Genomic DNA, 15,528 nt, shown 5'->3' on the forward strand with positions numbered 1-15,528 from the left:
GGTGTGCATTTCCTGACTAGTATACTCTAATTATTCCTATTTATTTTAATCAGGTCACCAGTGTACAGGTCCTAGTAATTTGCTCAGTTCTTTTCCTTATGACGTCAAGTTTGCAATTCATTCCATAAATCTGCCCTTTCTATCTATTAAATTATGTAGCATTAGCTAATAAATGTTGCCAAGAGATAAAGCGTGTGGAGCAGAGGAATGTGCAGGGATCTCCTAATGGCTTCCAGTTGTCATTGCTCTAATGTCATTAAGCCTGTCTATTGTTAGGTGACATAGGTAAGAAAAGACAGTGGTAGACACCTATGTTTATGTACATGTCTATTCTACAGTAATAAAAGCCTGCGAGGGATTTCAGCCTCCTCAGAGCCACTAGAGGCAGCCAAGCTAAATAAATGTCCGCGCACGAATAAGGAAGGGGGGGGGGGGGGGGGGGAGGATTAGAATAAAGCACATAGCAGCTTTCACTGCTATGAAATCTCAACCAGAGATCAGCTGCAGGAAAGAAATACTGGGATCTTGCGGGAAGCCTGCAGACACCAACAGCCTGGACTTGTGATTATATGTACGCACAGATGGCTCGGGCTCCACAAGCAGGTAAGAAAGAGCAAAGCAGGCGCAGGGTCTGCTGCTGGGTTGCAGTTTGAGTCAATCAGATGTGACATGGGTTGATAACTGGCATGGTAGGAACAGTAACTGCAGTTTAACCTCTGGGTAGCATGTTCTTCTGAAGTCTCCTCAGCTTGACGGAGAGATCTAAGTGGTCTCGAAAGCTTGCCTTTTGTTATTAAATTGTTTGAGTTACCTGGTCAAAGGTGTCGTATGTACGAGACTGTCATTTGGTTTCTATTCCGCCAGCGCAGCCTTGCAGCAGTCACCTGGCTGTCACCTTTGTGAGTTTACCGAGACCATCTCGGCTTCGAGGACATTGTCACCGTGAACGACAAAGTCATTGGCAGCCGGGAAGGAATTTAACTAATGTGTTGGAATGCGGAACATGAGCCTGTTGCTGGTGATTGGCAGATGATCTCTCTTGTCCCACCTGATATCAGTATTACCATGGTCCATAGAGCAGACCAGGCTCCAGGCGCTCACTGAGGGATAGACATAAACTGTATCCTGAGAAAGATTAGGTCACCCAGCTCCACCTTATCCGGATCACACAAAATCTTCTTAGTTATTGTTTCCATGCTTGCAGTGGTGTTTGGATTGAGTGATCACTTTACATGTTTGTTAATATTTTGGGGACTATTTCTCTGATGAGTTATTGGTGCCATAGTCCTGCCAACTTTATGTTATCTGAATTGTTTATAAAACCTAACTATATCTTCTTAGCGGGCTACATTAGATAAGTCCTTGTTTAAGGGGAGATGAATTTGTATGACTTATTAGTGATTAAACAAAACTTTTTTTTTTTAATTTCTCCTAAACTGCAAGAAGTAACTATACCTAGTTATTTGGTAATACTATCCAGACAGAGATTATATGAGGATACAAGTCATCACCTGCTGTCGGATATTACAGAAAAAAATGTTAGGTGAATTCCTGACTCATGTACATGAATATTAAAGTATCATGGAACCTGCAACATTGTAAATGCAGTCCTTTCTGCATGTGCTGTGTTATAGAGCAGAAGAAGCTGAGCAGATTGATATACAGTTTTGTGGGAAAAGATTCAGAACAACTTGTAATTTATTCATCTAAATCCCTTTACTTTTTAACATTAGGTGCCCAGTGGGTGGTCCTAAGAGGTAATTGACAGCATCCCCTGTATAGGTTTACATGCAAACACCAATTAGGACCTCCCACTGGAATCCTAAGAATTCAGATAAATAAATCAACAAGTTACACTAAATCTTTTCCCACAAACTATGTATCAATCTGCTCAGCTCCTCCAGCTCTATAACATGAGTTCTGCAGTAAGGTCTGAATTTTTAATGCCACAGGTTTCCTTTAAAACTGAGAACAATCTACTAAACGTATGATTTTATCTTTATTCTGGCTCATCTTATCCATGTAGAGTGCTATGGTACACTACAATAGCTTTGTAGCTAATCTCATTTAATAAAATTGGCAGACGATTAGATGAGTTATCTGGTGTTATCTTTAGGGAATAGACATATACAAAGAATATAGAAAGAATCAAATGTAGTCCTACCTTGTGAGCTAAATAAAATCTTCAGGCTTTATTGGTTTGCTTAAAAACTCCATACACAGAAACACCAACGTGTTTTGCATTTACATGAAGTCCTTCCTCAGGGCATGAAATGTGACACACCAGGAACCTATTTGATTGTCTATGGACATGTAGGGTGCTTCTCTTTATAGTGTAAAACTTTTTTTTTTATATGCAACCAAAATGATAACTTATCAACTTAGTTGTTATTTGAAATCTAGAATTTCAGTATTAAGCATATTGTTTTCCAAAGCATTTCAATTAAATAACTACATGCACAGATTAGGCTGTAACCATCAGTAATACATCATCACAGCTTATCCCTTTGCTGTTGTCTTGTGCTTCCGAAACCCTCAATTCAGCCCAGTTACAGTACATTATTTACCGTACGTACTGTCCGTTCTCATGTTTTAATAAAAGGTGCATTATGGGTGTTTAACCCTAAGATTCCAGTTTTATCATTTAGGCAATAGTTATGCAAAACACAATAACAAATCTCAGACTGATATAGGAAATATAAATTTAGTTTCATATCAGTTCACTGCTGGGTGATGAGACATTTTATTCTATTTTTCTTTTTTTCTTGAAGCATTGATTTTGCTTTATTTTTCAGACAACCGGCACTCAAGGGCTCAAAGCTAAACCCATTTAGTGTCTACCATTTATGATCGCATTTACAGTATAATATATAATGGCCTGTAATGTATTGGCACAGCAGGACTTCAGTGACAACCAGCTGGGAAAATTAGCTTTTCTTATATAGGGCACTGTCTGCTTGCAATTGTTGGGGTTTTTTTTTCCCTCCATGTCAGTCATTGTGACCGTATCTATCAGTCTGTCACTCACTGTGACTCTGAATGTCCATCCCGTCAGTCTAAGTTCACTCTTCACACCCTACCGGTAAAACTGCCTTAATAGCTTTGCTGCAGGCATCACCTCTAGGCAGAATAACAAGATTTAGCTTCCACTCCTTTGCAGTCATTTATTTCGGGACATCTTTTATCCTGGGGTGTGCATTCGGAACATATCAAATGTGGTGTAAGAATTGTAAATATAAAAGTCCTACATTTAAACAATTTGCCCCTGGTCTTGCAAATGTATGTCAGCTGTACATTAAATAAATAGGAACTGTCACATATTAGTTCCTTCCATGAGAAAAAAAATGTCATACTACTTGAGTGGTCCACATGAGTGATGACAACCATGTTAGGGTTGGATTACAACTTTGTGCAGAGCCATAATATAGATCCATAGAGATGCAAGGGACCATACTGTACCTTCATACATACCTCCCAACATTTAACCATTAAAATGAGAACCATAGCCTTTTTTTTTTTGTTAAGCTAGACTTACATGGCCTGACCTTGCAGTGCAAGTGAGCGCCGATCTGCTAGATCAGTGCTCGCTTACCAAGCCTACACATGGCTCAATTATCGTGCAGCAAGGGTACATATATATATCGTTAGCAATGTCCGTGCAGCTCTTACTTTTTACATGAAAAATAATATAGTTTATAATACCTATACCTGTTCTCTTTCCCCTTGTCCTGCAGCCTTTTGCTCTTGTTCCTCGCTCACTGCTGATGCTTCTGGCCCAGTCTTTTCAGTGACAGACGCTGTCCCGCCTCGGCCAGTGAGTGGCTGAGTAGCTTGTCTCTGAAGGCCAGAAGTGTCATCGACGAGCAATGAACAGGGACAAAAGGCTGCAGGACAAAGGAAGAATAGGTATTTATAAACTTTATTATTTTTACGGTGTCATCAGCTGTCAGCCACACACAACTACACACAACGATGCATGGCCGGAGGCCGATAGTTTTTAAGCAAATTTAAACGACAGCGATCAGCCAATGATCAGCTCTTCGGCTGATCGTTGCCTTTATCGGCCTGGTTTGGCAGATTTTTGCTCCGTGTAATAGGGCCCTAAGTCTCCTTCAACACCGGCACAGCACCTTGGCAGTATAGAAGAAAGCGGTGCCAGAGTAAGGCAGTGAAGTCCCTGTCATCTGACTGGCAGGGCACTATATTTAAAGGACGATGGGACTCTGGACATATGGCAGGCCTCAAAATCCATTAAAAGTCCATTTCATATAAATCGGAAAAAAGAGAAACAGAGCGGGCACCACATATACCCAAAATGATTGATGAGGGTGCTACTGTGTACCCTATGGTATTGAACCGATAACAGAAACAAGAAAGAAAGGGGAACAGGGGAATAGATTAAGCATTGCTGAGCATGTTGAGTTCCCATGGTTCCATAGTACTGTTCCATACAGCCTTCTGCACTGTGAACAATACCTTGATGATAAGTTTGGTGGTAAATCTAGCTGTTGTTTATAGCAGGTTTCCATGTCCAGGTCTTGGCTGATTGTTTTAATTACCTCCTGAATACAAAGCATAATCTTAAAAAATAAAACCCTCTACTATACATTGTGAGTATGGTCTATCAATACTGTGCCACTCAGTAATTATGTACACATCAAAAGGGATAAGAACAATGGTCTAATCAATCAGCAACAGAGCATTACTGGGAGCCAAGCAATTTGCCCTCGATTAGAGTCAGCAGTCTATCCAATGCAAATCTATGCAGCAGGATGGTTGGAAGAACTCTCAGCTTTTTCCTTGCTGATGACTTACTAAATTAAACAACTTCCACAGCCAGTAAGATGGAAACAACAAATTCACAGTTGAGTTAGGCTCATATAATAATAATGTAGACGTGTAACCATAATGATCATAAAACAAGACACACAATTACAATCTACACTTTTGAGAAAATGTTAAACTTAAAGGAATCTGCCAAAAAATTTTTTTAAAATCCTTGTATCACTGACTGCATGAAAAACTCATATACACACGCCTGTTTGTTCACATGAAGAGATGTAAGAATTGATTTACCAAGTTTGAGATTCTTAGCACATCAAGACGATTTTCTACTTCGGAGCAATCATCTAAGAGAACTATGTGCTCTCTCTTCATCTACACATTCATATCTATGGTTTTGGCATGGGGAAAAGCAATCATAGAGCTCTGTTATATCTGTTTCCTGCCTGCCATTTATATATTGGTGTTTTCCTATGTGGAATAGGAGACTTTCAACTTTTTCAACATATTGAGAAACCAAGGTGGTTGAAGAAGGCCTTTGTCTTCGGTTTTATACACAATGGCTTTCATACCTGGCAGTGTTACCCATAGCAAGTAATGAGGTCCAGGATATTTTAGGGCATTGATCAAAAGTACTGCTCCGATTGGCTGCTATAGTCAAAAACAACAGTAGTCGGCTTTCACAAATCTGGATATCTGAGAACTCACTCCTTCAACTGGCTGGAACACGTCATACAGGAAACAGATCACTATCTTAGGCAGACCAGCCAATGATAACACTGTCGGTTGCTGGTTAAAGGGCTCAATGCAGTGATATCCTAGGTGCATTGCTCCCTGGGAAATACAAATATGCAAAAGAGAGCCCATGGATTCTCATTTACGAGTCTCAAAACACAGGACTAGCCAGATATCCCTCCGAGAAGGGCCCAGCCAAGTGGTGGCTCCTGTAGGGAACCCACAAAAATCACCATATTAAGTGGCCCTATAAGTCAATGTAATGACAAGGGAAAAACCAAGGCCAGGTAACCATCCACAGACAGCTGTTTCGGGTGTTGCCCCTCATCAGTGTGGAGCAGGATTCTGGCTAGGTGGGAGCAATGCCTAGTGGAACAAGTTATGTCACGTAAACCAGAAAGTGTACGGGGTGGAAGGGAAGTCTGGCTCGTTCCAATAGTATAATCATTCTTGTCCTCCATAAGTGTTCTCTGTATAACATGGGGGATGGAGTTTTAGGAGACAGCATTTTCTGCTTGTAAGTCTTTGGGTTCTGCCCTCTACTGTTGTCTATTAAATCATTTAAAAAAGATATGTGAGAAATAAATGTTCTCAGCCCTGGTGTAGCCCTGGTTGTGTGAAACTTTGGAATAGAATTTGGCTTCTAGTTATGAACAACATGATCTCACTTCTTAATTTCTTTTTGGTACATTTAAACTGTTTTTATCTAAATTTATTCCTTTTTATTTTGGTTTTGCTCTGCACGTTTTGGGGTTATGGAACCACGGTATATATTCGCTGAATTCTTAACTTATGCACACCAATGAGATGGCATATATTTTAAGCTCTAATAGAACAGTTGTAAGATGACAGGTTACTAAGAGAGGTAGAAATCTCTTTTTTGTATGTGGGTCAATTCCTATCAATGCATATGATCTTGGAACTGTATATGAATATACACAGAGCTAATTGTCCTTACACATTTCTTATGCCAACCTAACCAACATGTACCCATTTTTGGATCCCTTAACTGATGATCTATCACTGATTTTTCATTTATAATCAATATTATCTTATAATGATGGTTAAATGCCTTAAAGTCCCCATACACATACAGGTTCGTCCGTCAGTATAAAGTGTATGGGGCTCTTCCAACCCACCACAGACAGATGATGTTGGTGGAGATAGGGGTTGGACATGATGGAAAATCATGAACCTTTTGCTCTGGGGGAGATAAGTCACAGCTAGAGCTCTCTTGCTGCCTCTTAACCCCCCCCCCCCTTCCTTACCATTAGAGAACACCACGGGTATGCCCGGCTTTGCCAAATATTCCTGTGTATGGTGTGTACTGCTATGTTCTAGTGATAGCTAACCTGTATGGTTTGCCTATAGGAGAAAATCACCTGACAGGCGCTTCAGCTGTCAGCACGTATGAGAAGCAAATACTAAATCCCAGGGGTCGCGCAAGTAAGGAATATTTTTGAGCAATCATTTAATAAAGAAACAGAGATAATTCCATTGCAAGTTCATTAAAGTGAATTGCCTAGCTTATATAACAAACTGCCTATGCCCCTTTATGGCTACAACCAGACCCTTTGACTTATGTGAATAAACAAGTTCTGACACCGTATATGACAAGACCAACACAGTGCCAACTAATTTTTCTCCACCACTTTAGCTACTGTATATATGTTTCGTGAAGTGTTACATTCGCTTTAAAGCTACATAATTTGCATAGAATTTTTTTTTTTTTTTTACAGATAGTCATGATACTACTGTGAAAATGAGTTCTTGCCTAGAGAAACATGAATTATCATTTTTTATTGTGCTCATTTAACAAGTGACATTACTGTTACCATGTTTTACTTTTAGACACTTTCTCCCTTTCAAGTTAAACAATAAGAGAATGGGAACAATTATTGTCTCACACATCTTATTATGTGCCTATGGCTCTGGTGCACTCATCTCCAACAGAGTGACAATTTGGTTATAGGGATGGAGAAAGAGAACTGCTTTTCTTCAGGGAGACTGGGGATATAATGGAATCTTAAAAATCAGAGTCATTATACAGAACAAAACATAAGCTATGGGAAGCTCACAACAAACAACAGTACAATGGTAACATGAACAAGGATAATAATGCGTTCAAACAATGTGACAGCCACAGGTAGGTATTCCAGAAGTATACACAAATAGCTCAGTCACTCTGAAAGCAAAAAAGTCTTAATTTGAAACTTACTACTGATGTAAAGCCGGCATTGGAAAAGGGTTACTCCGGACAAGCATTTCTTTTAACATGTGCACGGGAATGGGTTGTTTTAAAATATTAAAGCATACTTACCTCCCTGGCTTTAGTGCCCCCACCGCTATCCTGACACTCCGCCCTGCTGTTCGGCTGCTTTGGGGTCCTGGGGCCATGATGTTACAGTCCTATCCAACCAATCAACGGCTGCAGCAGTGCCCTGTTAAATCCTTTTTAACCGGAGTTTCCATTTAAAAGGTGTTTAACTCTTGTAAAATGTACAAGCTGCTGTGCAACTTTATAATATACATTGTGTGCTAGCCCTTCAGGATTTTATAGACTTTTACTTGTTGTCAGTAAATGGAAGCTCTTCTTTACATCCAAAAAAAAAACAACCTTAAAGAGACTCTGTCAGTAGGTTGTCTCTGTCATGCTGTCCTATCTAAGAGTAGCATAAACTAGTGACAGAGAAGCTGAACAGAATGATGTATCACTTACATTGTTCTGTGCAGCTGATCCAGAGATATCCTCCTGAATAACATGCACAATAAGTAGTCCTCTCCTATATGTGCATAAGCCCAGTAGTCCTAGATATTCATGAGAAGCAGAAAACTCCACCCACCAGCTGCTGATTGGCAGTTATCTATCTATGCTGTGTATAGGCGGTCACCTGTCAATCAGCAGCTGGAGGGCGGGGAGGGGGTGAGGCAAGAATCCTTTTCTCCTGCATATTAGGAGAATGGATGAATAGAATGGTGTAAGAAATAAATGGATCTGTTCAGCATTCCTGTCACTAGTTTGTGCTGCCCTCATTTGAAGCGGAATAAAACTGTTGACAGATTACCTTTAATGAGATGTGTCATACAAAAGAGAGATCACTGTAATGCCCTGTGCTGCTCGGTCTGACTGACATTATAAGGACATGTTCTCAGCCTCTGGATGTAAAATACAATGTTCACATATGCTGACAGCAAAGAGAGATCTTGCAAATACATTGGTACTTCAGATTACGATCATCATTATTTCTGAGAACATCCAAATCACTCATGTAGCAATTTACCATATTTCCATATGAAATCATTGAAATGCAGAAGATCGTTCCACAACCCATAAATAATTATTCATATGCTGTAAATATCACCAGCAGAATTGCAAGGGTTAACACTATACACTTGTGTGCATGCACATGCACATCCACTATTTGTTATTGGGGTGATGATCAGCTGGTAGTGACACCAGGAATAGGGTGAACTGTGCGGCTGCTGCTACAAGGTGATACATTGTAGTGAATCACCAGAGCAGGACTGTTCCTTATTACTTTGCATTAAGACAGCTGCAAAGTGGCGGCATAATGTCAGTCTGTGTTCTCTGGGACTTGGGACTTGTCTGTAAAAGTTCATAACTCCACATGGGCAAGACAGCGGGGTGCAGTGCAGTTGTTCCCCCCACGCAGAATTGACGCAGAATCCTGCCTTGTATCAGTTTAAATGGGAGGGCTCGCGCCCCTCCGCTCTCCGCACCTTCGCTTAAAAAATTGACTCGTCGAGTGAGACCTCCCATGCAGATAGAAGGCAGGGTTTGGCGCCAAGTCTGCGTGTGTGGGGGTTTCCACACGGAATTTCAGCACTGATTCTGTAGTGTGAACGGCCCTAATAGAGGTCTTTCTGGAGCATACTGTGTTCTAGAGTAGACTAAAGTCGGTTAGAGCGAACCTTGAGCACGCTCGGGTACATCAGAACCCGAATGTGCGGCATTTGATAACCGATGGCTCGAGAAGTTGGATACAGCCTTAGGGAGTCCTGGAAAACGCCTATGGCTGTATCAATGTTTTCCAGGCAGCCTTAGTCACTGGTAATCAAATTCCGCACACTGGGGTTTGGACAAACCCGAGCATGCTCAAGGTTCACTAATCTCTAGTGGTTATAGCTCAGTGATGCTTTAACTTATCCAAGTGATTCTGAGGTAGTTTTTTCATGACATATTGTACTTTAATATTGTGGCCGATATCCTTAAAATTTTGTTGTGAAAAATGCCCCCATTTTATGAAAAAATGTAAAATTCTTTGAAATTCTATGCGTTTGCCATACAGGTTAAATCATGTGATCATTTTATCGCCAGTTCCACATTGAAAAAACAGCGATCGCCACTATCGTAATGTGAACAGTGTCCCACTAGGATATCCCATTAGATTTTGCTTTTAGTCCGAAAAAGGGGGGTATGGAGTGCTCCTCCTTTGAAATTCGAGTTCCAATATAATATTCAATATGAAAAAATAGAAGGGCACTCACCAAGTTTTTATGGTGAGTGCCCTTCTATTTTTTCTATTCTTTCATATTAAACATTTTATCGCCAGTGTTATTACATATGCAGTGATTCCAAATTTTTTTTAAACTTGACTGAGTGATTGTCTGATTGACTTTTGTACCCATGACATGAACAGAGGGAGATTTCTCCCTGTTAGTCCTCTTAGTTGCTGCGACTGCACTGACAGCAACAACTATAGGTTTAACTGTCAGGATCTGAGTGCGGCTCTGATCCCAACAGTTGTGGCAGCTGCCCGGCTATATTTGACAGCCAAGACCTGCTGCGGATAGAACGGGCGCAGCTTCTGTGCTTGTTTCATCCATGGACGTACAGTAGTTGTACATCTATGAGCAAAAATGGATGTACAGATACTTCCTTGGTCCTTAATGGGTTAAGTAAAAAAGACAAATTTAGAAGTTTTCTTGCTTCAGATATATCCTTCTTTCTTATAAAGAGAAGATACATGTAATGGCTGGGGTTTTATGTGCCATAGTATATAATGTCTGATCTGCATTGAGGATTGTACACACTGGAGGAGGGTTGGATACTTATTTATTTATGTGACCTTGCAGTTGCTCTTTGCCAGGTTTTCAGGAATGTCTTGTTCATAGTGACAGGATTACAGAACACTTTCATACCTTTTCAAGCTAGTAGAACAATGTGAAATTCATAGCCAAGTATTGTTACAGAGTTGTAAAACCCCATGTGGCTGAATGTGGATAAACCCTGTAGAAAAAAAACATAAATTCCCAGCTGTATTATAGGTCTTAGTCACCAAAACCTGCTAATTTCAAGCGTATCTGCTGAAAATGCTTAATGTATGTGGTCTCGGCAGCAGATGTCAAGAGGAAAATGGATGGGGCTTGATCTTATAAGGTTTTCAATACACACAACTTTTGTTAAGCATTTTTTTCTGTAAAAAAAGCCACACAACTGACAGCAGTTTTTACTATGTTTTGAATATTTTCTGGTATTTTTTCTTTATTTAGTGGGTATTATTATAGTTGTTTTTTAATTTTGCATTTTATTTCCTGATTTTTTTTTATTACAAATCTTGCAAAACATAAAAATAAAAAACTCTATTACAGCTGTATGTGTGAATGTGCAAAAAAAAAAAATAAATAAATAAAATTTAAGTGTAATTTTCAGGCGGGTACAGAAATGACAAGTGCTCTTGTTGGAATTCTCATTCATTTCCTCTCCATTGAGTCACTCCTTATAGTCACATGATCATCCTATCATATGTCATATTATTAACCCCTATCATCCAACAATAACCAGACACCAAAATAAAGAGGTTTTTAACATTTTTCATAATACAATGGTACCTTGGTTTAAGAGTAATTTGGATTAAGAGCGTTTTGTCAGAAGAGCTCACAGTTTTTCAAAACTGTTACTTGGTTTAAGAGCATTGCTTAAGTTTAAATGAGAAGTCCAGTGAATTTTATTTTTTTTTTAAGTATTGTATTGCCCTCCAAAAGTTATACAAATCCCCAATATACACTTATTACGGGAAATGCTTATAAAGTGCCTTTTTTCCTGCACTTACTACTGCATCAAGGCTTTACTTCTTGGGAATCGGGTCGTGACACCACCATTTTATCCAGGAAGTGAAGCCTTGATGCAGTAGTAAGTGCAGGGAAAAAAGCCCTTTATAAGTGAATTATTATTATTTCCCGTAATAAGTGCATGTTGGTGATTTGTGTGACTTTTGGGGGCCAATACAATACTTAAAAAAAAAATTCGCTGGACATCTCCATTAAGAGCTCTCTGGACAGGGTGGGAGGGGGAGTGGGGGAGGGGTATGGTCTGCATAGCCTGGTCTACAGCACTGTACTCTGACCCAGGAAGTTTCCCTCACCTTGCAAATCATAGCAGATCCACTTCAGGCTGGGGCTGGGGACAGGACAGTGGAAGTAATCTCTCTATAGCTGTAACTCTCTCTCCCCGGACAGAGAGTGCTGCTATACTGTGTCTACATCTGCCCTGCTCATTCCTTCATACTCCCTGCAGTCTCTGTCATTCCTCATTTCCCTATAATCTGATTGCACTTACACTCAGCTATACACACTGCTGCTACAAAGTGCCTGAACTTACACTCAACCATTCAAACTGCTGTATATAAAGCTTCTGCCACTGTGCTCCTGCACAGCTCTGTGATTCTCACTTCCTGTTCCATGCTGAATACCCAAACCTTCCCTATTGCTGTCATGTGACCACACAGACCTCTGACAGCAGCCCTGCTTCTCTATTCTAGCCTGTTGTTCTATGCTGCTGCATTATGGGGATCTGCAGTTCAATTCTGTATCTACAAACTGCTGCTGTATTTTCAGGGTTATGCTCTTACTATACATTATACTCCACATGCTGATTGCTATGCTGTACAGTAACTGATAATATCACATATTCAGCTGCTTCTCATTGTTTGTTTCTTCTATTCTACATGTTATTCAGAATAAAAAATCATTATTTTTAGTGTGGAACCAATTGTCTGCATATCAGTGATTTCTTATGGGAAAATTTGCTTTGGTTTAAGAGTGGATTTGGATTACAAGCATGGTCCCAGAACGAATTATGCTCGTAATCCAAGGCACCACTGTGCACTGAAATATCTACAGTATATCCTTGTGAAAGTCCACCGCCAGGGCTGTAAAAAGTGCGTTCAAAATGATTGCAGAGCTAGCTTACTCTAAAACCTAGTTGAATCATGAAGTGGCTTGTTTCCTTAGATGTGCAGGCATGCAGTACAACGAGTCGAGCAGGAGAACTGGGTGTGTGTTTGATTTATATGGCATGTTCTTATTTTGTCAGGCGTTGGGATTGTAAGATATGCCGTACCACATTTTCACTTGCCTCTTTGCATTTACCACCTCAATAACAGATGAATATATTGCATGTCATTGAATCCCCTGTTATTGCGCCTTTAGTACTTCTAACAGTTTCTGATCAAAGGGAACATGAGTAAACATAGAACACTTTCTAATTAGGACTCTATTTACCCAGCACGTCACCCAAGTGAAAAAGCAATTGCTCCTTTAACCCTGTCTCCGACTATGAAGAAGATGTAATTGCTTCACAACGCTCTACATGTGTGTCAGGGTGATCCTGCAAGAATCATCTGTGCCCTTCAACAGTGGGATCATGCCTGCGATTAACACTGTGAGGCTATCTTCGTACATAGTGTTAAATTAGCGTTAATTAAGGATATTTTGCTGCAAGTTGCTTTTTTTGTCGCAATTCTATCAAGATCATGGCGAAAATACAGTAATAACACAAAGAAGCGCTCTGTTAGCTCGGCACTCAGCTTATCAGCCGGCTGCTTTTGAAGTCCATGACGCTTCTCTCCGAGTGCCTGGGAAAGCTGGATCTAGCTGTGGCAAACTACCCACAGTCTCCTAGGGCTTGATCCAGCTTTTCCAGGCAACCAGAGCAGAGTGGCTCATACTTTAAAGGTACAGTAGACGGCTGATAAGCTGAGTGTCGAGCTAACAAAGTGCTTTGTTTCGTTATTACTGTATATTTGCTCATCTCTACTAGCCACCTAATACAAATAATTCAGTTAGTATTACTGTATTCATTTATTGCTTTCTATGTAAAAAATTTTGGAATGCTTTTCTTCAGGGTTTCATTCATATGAAGATATCTAATAGTGACCCCCCTTAAATTACATGTATTTTTGTGCTCTTAGTGGGGGTACCATATCAGCTATTACCCTATATGATAAAAATGCGTGGACAGTTTCAGTGTATTCCAGTGAAAGAATATAACCTTATTATTGATAGGATTGACATCATAAATATATGTAAGTAATTCATTGTTAGAATTAGGGCCTCTGCCTCATGTTTATTTATGCAGGCCTCAGATAGGACGGCAGAGACTTAGTTTGCCTTTTCATTACCCTGTAAGATCACACAAAACTAGGGATGGTCTGAAACTGCCGAGGTTCGGGTTCGTATGAACCTGAACGCTCGGCATCAGATTCCCACTGTCTGGCCGCTCCGTGCAGCGGGTGGATACATCGGGAGGAACGCCTGGAAAACTGGGATACAGCCTATGGCTATGGCTGTATCCCAGTTTTCCGGGCGGTCCTCCCGCTTTATCCACCATCTCCACGGAGCGGGTAGACAGCGAAAATCATTGCTGAGAGTTCGGGTTCGTACGAACCCGAACCGAACTCGGTTCGAACCATCCCTACACAAAACATCAGTTGAGTTAATTAAAAAAGACAAAAAGACGCTTTTCTTAGATATGCTGTTAGAGACTTCTAATGGCGCCTCCAGATATTCTGTTGTTGCCCTCCCAGAATGTCCATGTCCAAAGCTAATAAACATACATGACCAGTAGCTTAGTCAGACCACCTGGATCCTCTTGCACATGGGCAGTGGGATTATTCTACTATACAGGCCGTCAATAAGAATCAGTGCACAGATTCTTACTAATGGTCACAAAAGTTTGAATTTCCTTAATTTAAAAAAACAAAACAAAAATGTCTATGTGTCCTAATAACTTTAAGGTAATGTTCACACAGTGATTTTTAGCAACCATTGTTTGAAAATAATAATTACTGTCTTTGTCTTGAGTATCAAATAACGGCTGTTATCTAATATACTTTGGTGACCGTTGGTACATTTAAAAATATAGATAGGTGAAGCGCTGCGGAATCTGTGTGCGCTTTACAAATGAGTAAATAAATAAACTTTGTTGAAATTGGCGGGCAAAAACTAAATCTGTGTAAACAACTTAAAATAACGACAATTGTTCACTAAATAATGGCCACCGGTAAATGTCCTGAACATTAATTGGATGGCCGTTATTTTTAATAAAAATGGAGGACGTTATTATAACAAAAAAGACTATGGGGGACATGTATTAAAAGGCAAAAATGCCTTTTTTTCGGCAAAGATCAGCCCAATCGGCGGCAATATATTCGCAGGTCTTTTTGCAAATATTTTTGCGCCTCTACATAAATCCCCTTAGCTCCGGAGCTGCAGGGACATTTGTAAGCCCGGTGTAAAAAAACGCTGGAATTCATAAATGTCCCCTATGTGTGAACATACTGTAGCCTAAAGCAGCAGCAAATTTTTCAAAATTTGAAACCCTGACTGATGTCTCTATTATTTTTTTAAATGACAATTACACTTTAAAGGGGTAGTTCACCCCAAAAATTTTTCTTTCAAATCAATTGCTGCCATGAAGTGTCAGAGATTTGTAATTTACTTCTATTAAAAAATCTCAAGCCTTCCAGTACTTATCAGCTGCTGTATGCCCAACAGGAAGTTGTATTATTTCCAGTCTGGACAGCAGGAGAGGTTTTCTATGGGGATTTGCTCCTGTTTTGGACAGTTCCTGACATGGACAGAGGAGGCAACAGAGAGCACTGTGTCAAACAGGAAAGAAAACACCACTTCCTGCTGGACACACAGCAGCTGATAAGTACTGGAAGACTTGAGATTTTTTAATAGAAGTGAATTACAAATCTCTGGCAC

General features: G+C 40.1%; 1 protein-coding gene across 1 annotated transcript in view; it reads left to right on the plus strand.

Moving 5' to 3' along the window:
- The first annotated feature begins 490 nt into the window (after window positions 1-490).
- Window positions 491-15,528, plus strand: part of PITPNM3 (PITPNM family member 3) — a 332,363-nt gene continuing 317,325 nt past the window's right edge. Inside the window, exon 1 of the mRNA XM_069945444.1 lies at window positions 491-603. Coding sequence (XP_069801545.1) covers window positions 570-603 — 34 coding nt within the window. The 5' untranslated portion in view covers window positions 491-569. The remainder of the gene's footprint in view (window positions 604-15,528) is intronic.

Source organism: Dendropsophus ebraccatus, chromosome 11 (genome assembly GCF_027789765.1).
Source record: "Dendropsophus ebraccatus isolate aDenEbr1 chromosome 11, aDenEbr1.pat, whole genome shotgun sequence".
Classification (NCBI taxonomy): Eukaryota; Metazoa; Chordata; class Amphibia; order Anura; family Hylidae; genus Dendropsophus; species Dendropsophus ebraccatus.